Genomic DNA, 10,831 nt, shown 5'->3' on the forward strand with positions numbered 1-10,831 from the left:
GTTGCTGAAATGTGCTATACAATTAAAGCTGCCTTGCCTTGCCTTGCCTTACAATGTGTGTATCTTTTGTAACTCAGTTTTTGTTTGTTGAAAAAGCCTACCTCTGTGAATGTGTGTATTTCATGTTCAATCCAGATGCAAGTGTTATCACACCACTGAGAAAGGAGCCGAGACAACTAACAAATTCTAACCACATGAGGTTCATTTGTTCTTCTAATTTTATAATTGTTTTTCTGGCCATTCAACACTTCATCAATCAATGTATCAATCTTCATCATATCAAATAGTAATAGTAGAGAGGGATGCCAGGAAATGAGTGAGAGAGATAGGCAACAAAGGTCCCTGGCCAGATTTGAATCAAATTGAATTCATGATCAGCATCTTAATCCCTGAGCCACAGGGGTGCAGGGTAAGAGTGATCATTGCAGGTTGGTCTTAAGGAACGACTGTATGTATCAAACGTCCTTACCGGTGTGTATCCCATTCTCAGTCAGCTGGGTGGGCAGGCCTGGTACAGGCTGAGTGGTCAGGTACCAAACAGCATGTAGCACGTCAGTGGCATGGATCCGGTTGTGATCTGGGGAGAGAAAAATACAATGTTAAATCACACCAGTAGAGGGAAGTAAAATGTGATAAAATCCCAGATGGAGCATCTGAAGTGTAACACCATTAAACTAAAGAAAAACAACAATCACTAAAGCCTCGTTCAGACAAGAAATCTGTACATTGCTAAAGTAATGGTCTTCTGCCTTTTAACATAGATCTATTTTATGGGAACGTTCCATGAGACTATGCTTCTATTTTATTTGACACTAGGCAATGTATTCAGTTACAGTCAAACTACAGCGGCTGTTCACTTGTTATCTTATCTGTCTATGGGAGAGCAGTCCAGACATTAATGTATTGTGTGTCCCTGAAACTGCTAAAACTGGTGAGCAAAACTACAGTACGAAACTTTAGACATACTGTATATATTTTAAAATGTACAGATCGTGTATCAAAAACACTACTACTAAGTGTCCTTACTTCTGTCACATACTGTCAATCAAATTCCTTTAGGAAACATAAGGATTTTATATTCTGCAAAATCATTTTCATGTTTCCTGACATCTTGGTTTCCATATGAATTGACATAAACATTGTAGTTAATTAGATATGGTTATTTTCTGATATCAAACACCAAGAGGAAACTTGATATCCCTGCCCACTGTGAACAACAAGAGCATGCCATAAATTACTAAAGCTGAAAGTAGGCCTGTCAGTAGTGTTTTATTACTAGGATGATGTGATACATCCCCCTTGTGGCAGATAAAGGTAATGTTTGATATCAATAATTCACTTGAACAATTTAATAAACATGGAGCTCTTCTACTTACAAGGGATGACCCTGTATCCATTCTCCAAAGCATGGAAGTAGTTCATGAACTCTTGCACAGGAATTTTGAAGGTCTCAAATAGACCTGTGTCTTCAAAGAGCTTATAGGAAACCTGGGATATAACACAAGAGACACATACTGCAAGTCATATCTAATCTTTGGAGAGGTTCAGAGGCATAGTTGGGTCAAGTCACTTGTCATTCACTCACACTGCATGTATCACTGATTTCTGCTTTCATATTGTAGTGTTGTTGTTGTTGTTGTTTTTGTGGTGGTGGTAAGCCTAAAATGCTAATTCCTCCAACTGCCTGTACTGACAACTAACATCACTCCCACATTGTGCTGCTGATTACATACATGTGAAAATTGTTGTCAATACGAGTTCCTTTTAATTGACTCAGTATTGATGTGTTTTTATTAAATAAATGTCAGATGAGCTTTCAACATTTCCTCACTAATAACTGTTTACCTGACTGAGGATGCAGCCTGTCTTGCCATGGGTCTTCTCCACCAGACTGAAAATGGGAAAGTTCCAGTTGTTGAGTTGACTCATCAAAGGCTCTAGTGCTGGCATCACCAGAGGCTCCTCGGCCAAGATTGGCTTGTCCTGTAAAGGTAAGGGTAAGGGAACAGAGGAGAGGTCAGAAAGATACAGACAAATACTTGCAAGTACAATAACTTTCCAGTCACCACAGTTTTGATTGACAGGCAAATTTCGCCGTTCTCCCTGTACATACAGTATATACACATATATCAGATTGCACCACTGCTTCTGGAATTTAGGAAACACAATTTTGTTAAATTACATTGTTTATTGAGCAGTATATCTAACTAAAATGTCTGTCTCTCTATCTTTAGATTTTCTCCACAACCATTCATCCGACTTCACATTTGTCAAGCGTATTGCCAAGAAAGTGCAGTTTTGAGTACATCGCAGCATCTACTGGACATATTTACTAATAGTGTGTTACACATTGTGTGAAGACAGAAAGACTGGAGATGATGCATTATAGCGAACTCAAACATTTCAAGCATCAGCGTTATAACTTTTAGAATGTGTTTTGTGTTTTGTTCCCGGACATAGCCTGGTCCTAAATAGCTAGCTGTTAGCAAATGATGGGAATACTTTAGCATCGCTATGTGCATTGCTCAGGACCCAAGGAAGTGCAGTGTCCAGTGTGAAGTTATTTGGATGAGCGGTTCTCAAGAAAGCAGCAAGCAGCAAAACCAGAAGGCAAAAAAAAGTCCAATTAGGAACAGGAAGGTGTTTAATGGGCACTGCACATAGTCTAAGAGAGTAAATAATGTTAAAATCATTGTAAAAAAATTAAACCTCATCAAAATAAATGATCCATCTTTTTTCTTCTCATCTTCGTATTGTCTTTGGAGTGAATTGAAAAACCTTAAAGCACATAAAAGATGACCTTTTGTTCCACCAATACCAAATTAAGCCTCTCTGATAGCCTACCTGTGGTGATGGCAGGAGTGGGTGAAGAACGATGCCCTGTGCCAGATACTCCCTGCAACCTTCGCTTGCTTCAGGCAGCTTCTTGCCTCCCTCTCCCTCTTCTTCATTCTGTGCAAAGTCGCTGCTGTCACTGTGGTTGGTCTCATAGGTGCTGTCATAGGTGCTGTCATAGTCTGAAGAAGCTACGGCACGCTCATCTGGGACAAGACATTACACATGTTAGACATGTGCAATATAATGCAAACATGTTGGTGGTTATACAAAGTAACAATGGGGGCAGTTGTGGAGAAGGTATGAGTAAATCAAATATCAACCTATAAAATAAAGCTAGAAGAATAGTCTATTTTTTATCAAGTGGGTTGAATTCGGGAAAAATGTTCTTTCATATTATAATCATAGGCTGCTGTCATAGGCTATACTCAGCTGTTTACCTGGATGGGGTATTCTGTCCCCTTTGTTGACAGATTCTACCCCGTTGTTTAGTCGGTTGTTGAACGGCCTACCACAGCTGATGGAAAGAGAGCAGAGAAACACAGACACATTCAGAAGATACATGCTATTCCATACTGATCATTCTCTCTCATCTGATAACTGAAAAATCAACCGTCCTCCCAGCGTAGACTAATGACATGACTCATTTCCCTCATTTACACACAAATGGATATTCATACACACAAACAGACACAGATGCTTTTGAAGCCTCATGAATTTGAATGTGCCATGTTTATAATTGCTCATCAAAATGGAACAGGAGAATTAATCTTCTGTGCGATCGCATGTTACCTGCCGCAGAGTGATGGAGGCCGCCAGTGAGGGGTGGTGGAGCTCGGGGCGCTCATGCTGTGGGTTAAGGCTCTGTGGTGGCTCTTGGGGGCCACAGAGCCAGAGGTCCGCTCTGTCAGGGGCCCAACCAGCTCAGGAAGCTGCACTGAACAGGTCTTGATGGTAGGACTTGAGGCAGGTGTGCCCTGGACTGGAGGAGATGAGCATGGAGAGCCCAGAGGTGATACGTTGGAGGGGGGGAAACCTGAAAAAGAAAGTGATACAGACTGTAGTGTTTCAGTCTTTACATAATTTGCTCTTGATACTAGTATGTATCTATCTTTATCTAAGTCATTTGCTTTTGAATTTAATTGAGTTTTTTCTATTTTGCTGAGTTTTAAGTCATATCAATCACACAGCTAATTTTATTTATATCAATGAATAGAAAAATCCCAAATTTGACATATGTGGAGCTATGTCCAGTGGATAGTCAAGCTGAGAAAAGTATTTTCCATTTAAAAAAATCTAGTGTAAATGTCTATCTTTTACTCGTCTTTAACCTAATGAACATACTACGCTTGTACTCAGTGTGTTAAGTGCTTGCGCATGCACGCACGCACGCACGCACGCACGCACGCACGCACGCACGCACGCACGCACCGCACTGCACGCAACGCACACACACACACACACACACACACACCACCACACACACACACACACACACACACACACACACACACACACACACACACACACACACACACACCTGGTCTTCCCAGTGGTTTGCTGTAGAGATGGTTGGAGGTGACAGAGGCAGCATAGGAGGCAGACATTGAGCGACTCTTTGAGATGGTCATCATCACTGAGTTGTTACATGATTCACTAAATTAATGTAAAAAAACAACAACATCACAGTTACTGTTCAAAGTTACTGCCATGCTCTTGGTGGTACTGTGATATGAGTGAGTGATAATTGATTACCTGTCTGTGGTGTGTTTAATGCTGGCTGAGCGGTCTCGGCGTACAGGGCCTGGCTCGATGGTAGGCAACCCCGTAGCTGAGGTGGTCGTGGTCCAAGTTGAAGAGATTCTCCGAAGCAATCCGGGGGGCAGACTCCGTCTCAAACGCTGTAATAAAAATAAAAAAATTAAAATGTTTGCACACTCACAGAAACTTCAGAGGGGTGGATGAGGCATGTCGGCCACCATTAGTGTAATTGGGCACCGGAATCTCAAAAGTGAGGAGATTTTTAATTATAAGCTACTAACAGTTTCATCCTTTTAGAAACTACACAGATATTGCCTTGCTGTCTCTTTTCACATCTGCTCAAATTTCTTCATAGCCAGTAACATTTATTGTAGTCATAAGAACTATTAAAAACCCTCCACTTTTGTATAATTCACAAATATCACAATGCTGTGTCCCAGTAGGATGCTTTGCAACTGTTTAATAGTATTTGTATGGATAGAACAAATATTGCATATATTATAAAATGTGTGACTACATCCTTATAAACAGTATATCACCTTTGTATTTGATTTTATTGTTGCTGCAATGGTCTAATGGTCAAAATAATTAGTTTAGTCTAGTCTAAACAACAATTTTCTGAAAACAACAAGCAAGGTTGACAAAAATCTCCATCACATTGACTCTAAGACCATGAAAATGTTTATTTTTTAAACAAACAAAAAGGCACCCAGTTTCCACAGCTAAAGAAAAAAACAGAACACCAAGAAAAGATAAGCAGATACAGTACCCCACTCACATGTTTTAACCAATAAATACAGCTAGATGTTCCCAAAAAGAAACTGTTCTCCTCTATCAAAGGGTCGAAACATCAAACTAGAAGAATGCCATGTGTGTTCTACCAGCCCATTCCTGTTTTTAAAAAACATATGGGAGTCAGCATGGTAAGTAGAAAAGTTTCCCCTGCAGTGTCAGTCTATCCAATGCTGTAAATTTAGTTGTAAAGCCACGAGCTGAACTCATTTATTTGTCAGTTTGTATTTTTGTACAGTTGATGTATTTCTCTAACTTTCTCTCTGCTCTCACTCTTTCTCCCTCTTTCACTCACACACACACACACACACACACACACACACACAAACACACACACGCTCTGCGGTATACTATCTAAAGCGAATGACGAGTATGAAAGAAGGACTTTGAAGAATTAATCAGTGCGAACATCCTGTCTGCTTTTGCGATTGTGAATTATATTGCTGTGTGGTAATGAAAATTGAAGTGCAAATCTTAGACATCTGCACTGCATTATTATTCAATAATGTTGCTGACAATAATATAAGTTGGCATGATGTTGGCTGTGATGGATTTTATAAAGTCTCTGTTGCTTTATTTCCATACAGTAGTGAAATAAATATAAACCACTATGGTATGCTTTAAAAAAATGTGTGGCTGTAAATATGAAGCATAATAAAGACAAATCTGTGCAACACAAGTGTGGTTCAATGTCTGAAAGCTGCTAAAAAACTTGGCGGAAAGCCAGAACTGCTGGATTTAAACTGTGGGGGGAAAAGACAAGTAAAAGCCCAATTGTTTCCCAGTTCTTAACACAAAATGAAACAAAGTGTTTTCCTAACTCAAAGTCAAAGAAACAAATGGACCTCAGTCATCAACATTTCCTATTGCCTTTACGTAACTGCTATTTCTGTCCTTAGTTCGGAGCCATACAACAGGGCAGCAGCGCAAGTGAGCTGAATCACCAACTTTAACCCATTGTTTCATGCAGACTCACAAATTGTCATTGAGTTAAAATGAGACAGATTCTCATTGAGTTTCACAACATGGGTTGAGCATTTGCGTGCACTCAGGCAGTGTTAAAGCTGCTTGTCACTTTCTTGGTAGGGTATCCTGCATTGCATCAAACACTTTATTTAGTTTTCTTGCCGCCTTAAGTGCAAGCATACATTTTAAAGCACTGGCCTTGTAAAACATTAAAAGCCCTCTGGAAGCCTGTGCGTCATTGTTAGCTACGTTAGAGCCCCACACTACGCCAGCAGTGATGGAGGAAATGGGGGGGATGACTGCAGGAAGAGGTATCCCGGGGCATACGCACATGAGTGTGTGTTAGAGACAGAATACCAGACCAGATGTCTGATCCTTATTTCTGCTTGAGAAACGAGGCTGCCTTGAGAACACTTGAATTTATGACAGAACTGTCGGCGTTTGAGGTGCATTATGGGTACTGTAGGTGCTAGGTTTTGACTTTTGAAGAAAGGAGAACGTGTGGACTAAAAAAGACAATATGTCTTGTTCTGCTCCATTGATTTTTATCATTTGTTAAATTGTCAATCATAAGGCTAATAATAAAATGTCATAGCGATATCTAATTGTGACCCACACCACAGATTGTGATCAATGTGTAGAGCTGAGTTGACCAACCAAAAAGCTATTTCTACTTCTCATATTGTTTAATCTGAACAATCTTAAGGCTCGGTAGGTAAAGGTGTATTTCATAAGAAAAAAAAAGCTAAAATAATTTCTTGTTTGCTTTAAATCTTGCCATTCACCTTGACGCATCACATTTATCTGGGGATCATTTGGGGGTTCTGGACCCTCAGGTTGAGGACCACTGCTACAAGTGACCCAGGTGTTGATTTGTATTAATCAGCTCTGTCCAACCAGAGCCAGCCCAATGCTTAAGCGAACTAAGCGCTTGGGAACAACAATCAGTTAAACATGTGTTCTGTCCTCTCCCACTTTGATGTCAGCAAATAACAGTAATGTTAAGTTGATGTGCTAGCTAACTATCTCTCTAGTATGTCTATGTTGCTAATCTAGCTAGGCAGTGCATCTATTAGTCTGGCTGTCTTGCTGGCTTACTTGCAGCCACTTCCAGGGTTTGTGTTCTGTGACTCTGTGCCTGACAAACGTGAGAGTGAAGTACAGCTAATTATTATGCTTGACAATCGGCCACAGTGTTTAAAAACTGCAGTTTGGAAAATGTAACATTTATATGCTGGGGCAAGAAATGAAATTCACACTTTTTCAGCAGCAACCTATATGGGGCCCACTCCAGACATTATATGGGTGTGATGGCACTGTTCATAGGCGCACATGCTTTTAAAACAAGCCAATGACTATCTAGTCCCTCAGCTCAGGTTTGGAGGTTTTAGTAGGTTTACAACTCTGGACTGATGCAAGATGGAAATCAAAGGCTTGACATAGACTATATTTAATTTAAAATGTTAATTAGCTGGGCATACTGCGCAATATGGATGCAACTCTCAGTAAATATAAAGTATTCAGCCAAGCCATAGTATGAGTAGGGGGGAGCCAGTTTGAATTGGGCATTAAACCTATAAGTGTATAGCAGTGTCATACACTGGGGTGTCAGGTGTGACTGTGTGGCAAATGGTTTACATGGTCAGGTAGAAAGGCCCCTTAGCAGATTTTGCTTAGGGCCCCAGGGAGGCGTACAGACTATATATGTGACTAAGCACAATTACTGAAATTGACAAACATTTACCTTTGGAAGGGCCAGTCTCTCTGTTTTTTCCGGTCCCTCCTCGGAATCAGAGCAGGTATGTGTGTCTGCAGGGATGCGAGGACGGTGGAGCGGCTGGAGGCTGATCTGGGTGCTGAGGAGGTTGCTGACAGCCTTCAGAGAGCTGCAGGTGTTGGGGGGCAGCGAGGGGTCTGCCAGGAGGTCTGAGATCAGCCCATGGGCTTCACCCATCACCGCGATGTCAACGACCACACTGGTGCCTGAAGACTGAAGAAGAGAAGATAGGACGAGATAGAGAATGACATAATCATTTGTTCACCTTTACTGGTGTAATGCAATGATGATGTGGTGAACAAATGTATGTAAACTGGAGACAGCACATGTAGCATATATTTGTGTGTGTGTGTGTGTGTGGTGTGCTGGGTGGGTGTGTGGTGTGTGTGTGTGTGTGTGTGTGTGTGTGTGTGTGTGTGTGTGTGTGTGTGTGTGACAAAGTGGAAGAACGAGAGAGGGAGAGAGAGAGAGAGAGAGAGAGAGAGGAGAAAGTAATACACCAACTGTACAAAAAAATATGATATTTTAATATTGTATCAGTATTAAAAATATCATAGTCATAAAAAAAAATCCTACAAGAAGTAGAAGGCACTCGGATAGAACAGACCTCGCCAAGGATGCCCTGTCTCGTAATGTTAAGGAAAGTACACTCCGTGTTTTAGATACGGTCCAAAATTTAACCCAAAGACAAACAAACCTAACCAAAAATACAACCACCAAGTCAGAGGTAATAACACACCCTACTCTAAAACACCCCCTCTCTTGCTCCTGCCTACATATAGCTGTCACTGATTCATCATATTGACTAATAAGCCCAAAGGCCCATCTGTGTCAAAGGTCAACCATGTCAGGTTTCAGTAATGGATTCAACTGTTAATGTCAACATGTGCTAAACAGCTCCTCTTCAGCTTATAATCAATTTCCAAACACTCCAAGACACATGTATCTGCATGCACGCACGCATACGCCACCACACACACACCACACACACACACCACACACACACACACACACACACACACACACACACACACACAATACACATAGTGGGTGGATCAAAACAATCTAACTGGCCCTGATGTTTTCTCATCTTCCTCTCATGCTCTCCTCCTGCATCCTTCTCTCCCATACTGTGCCAACACATGAAGCAAATGAGCTCACGTGATTACGCCATCCATAAGCTTTCACTCTTCCATCTGCCTGCCTCCCGAGGCAACTAGGCTTGGAAACTGGCAGGAAACTCTGCTTTTCCACTCTGCTTGTATCTCTGCCTAACTTTTTCGCTTTGCTTGCGATTTCATTCAGTGGTTTCTCATATCCTAAGCTTGGGAGTTACCTATCCTACTCCATTTGGATCCTCAGTTAACTCGCCCTACCACTTTTCTCTACCTCACACACATATATTTGTCCCTGGTAGAGCGTAATCTTAGGAAGAAAAAGATAAAGATGTGCAGGTGGAGTAAAGGAGGAAACATAAAAGGTAACAACAGCAGAACGATCCCTCTGTTTTCAAACAAAAGTGACAGATGATTCTCATAATTTGCTTCCTTAGATTGTATTAGCTCTTCAAACATGTCAGAGCTCGGGGCTGTGATGTGATGAGTAAATGCATCCAGCACATAGGGAGAGTTTCCTGGAAGAGCGCGTGTCTGTATGTGTGCATGTGCAAGTGTGCATGTGTCACCTCAACCTGAACAAAACCCATTAGAGCACTCCAGAGCTTTATGACATCCTGCTATTGTGACATTCACCCATTACCTGGCAGTAATGGTCTATGTTCGCTAATGTAGGGAGAGAGTGAGAAGAGGGAGCTGAAAATGGTGGGGTGTGTGTGTGTGTGTGTGTGTGTGTGTGTGTGTGTGTGTGTGTGTGTTGCAGCTGTTTTTATGGCACTTGTCTTTGTTAGTACTCTGATATTTATGCATTAAAAAAAGATACAAAGAACAAGCCTACAGTAAATGTGTGCATTTAGAAGTGCATTTACTGAAACATGCATAAGTATTTGGGCTGATGGAGTGCTACAAAGTGCCGTTCTGGTAGAGACACAGTGAAGAGGCAAGGCAAGGGAGAAGGTTATCGATTCCCCCCAGCATAAAGGCCCACAGGAGGCAGAGCAATAGTCAATGGGTAAATATCAACAGCGGGCACACACAGAGGCATGTATGTACTAGAACTGCCCCTTGGGATCACTCTGTCAGGCTTTCAGAGTAATCCAGTACATGCTGCGCACAGAACGATGGGTCATAATCCCTTAACAAATGCAGTGCACTGTAACAGAAGACAATATTAAACACTGTTCTATGATGATGAAAACAGATAAGTAAAATAAGATCTGTGTACATTAAGCTCCTAAGAATCTGATTTTGAGCTACTGATTTGGATTAATAGTCAAAGCCACATAATATCATCAAAGATAAAAGGTAAACCAATATCCATTCAGAATACAGTTGGACATTTAGAGATTCAAGTTTAAAAGTTCATATACAGTATATTACAAAATGACCATGATATTGAGTCAATGTATGTCTTAGGGCTGCACAATTATGGCCAAAATGATAATCACGATTATTTTGATCAATATTGACATCACAATTAATTATCACGATTATTTGTTGATTTTAACCAAAACAAAATGTATTGTTACATAGGTTATTTATAACTATTGCTTTCACATCCATATTGTGCTACATTCCTCTTATG

The 10,831-nt window shown here is 40.9% G+C and overlaps 1 protein-coding gene across 3 annotated transcripts in view; it reads right to left on the reverse strand.

Moving 5' to 3' along the window:
* The window catches only part of LOC116679195 (cGMP-inhibited 3',5'-cyclic phosphodiesterase A), a 60,190-nt gene that overhangs the window by 7,564 nt on the left and 41,795 nt on the right, over positions 1–10,831 (reverse strand). For all 3 annotated transcript variants that reach the window (XM_032508901.1, XM_032508896.1, XM_032508907.1), the window contains 9 exons: positions 8,099–8,344; positions 4,591–4,736; positions 4,376–4,491; positions 3,628–3,871; positions 3,276–3,352; positions 2,845–3,041; positions 1,846–1,983; positions 1,377–1,488; positions 470–577 (listed from right to left, as the gene is read on the reverse strand). In XM_032508901.1, the coding sequence (XP_032364792.1) occupies positions 470–577; positions 1,377–1,488; positions 1,846–1,983; positions 2,845–3,041; positions 3,276–3,352; positions 3,628–3,871; positions 4,376–4,491; positions 4,591–4,736; positions 8,099–8,344 (1,384 nt within the window). The remainder of the gene's footprint in view (positions 1–469; positions 578–1,376; positions 1,489–1,845; positions 1,984–2,844; positions 3,042–3,275; positions 3,353–3,627; positions 3,872–4,375; positions 4,492–4,590; positions 4,737–8,098; positions 8,345–10,831) is intronic.

This window comes from Etheostoma spectabile, chromosome 3 (assembly GCF_008692095.1).
Source record: "Etheostoma spectabile isolate EspeVRDwgs_2016 chromosome 3, UIUC_Espe_1.0, whole genome shotgun sequence".
In the NCBI taxonomy this organism is placed as follows: Eukaryota; Metazoa; Chordata; class Actinopteri; order Perciformes; family Percidae; genus Etheostoma; species Etheostoma spectabile.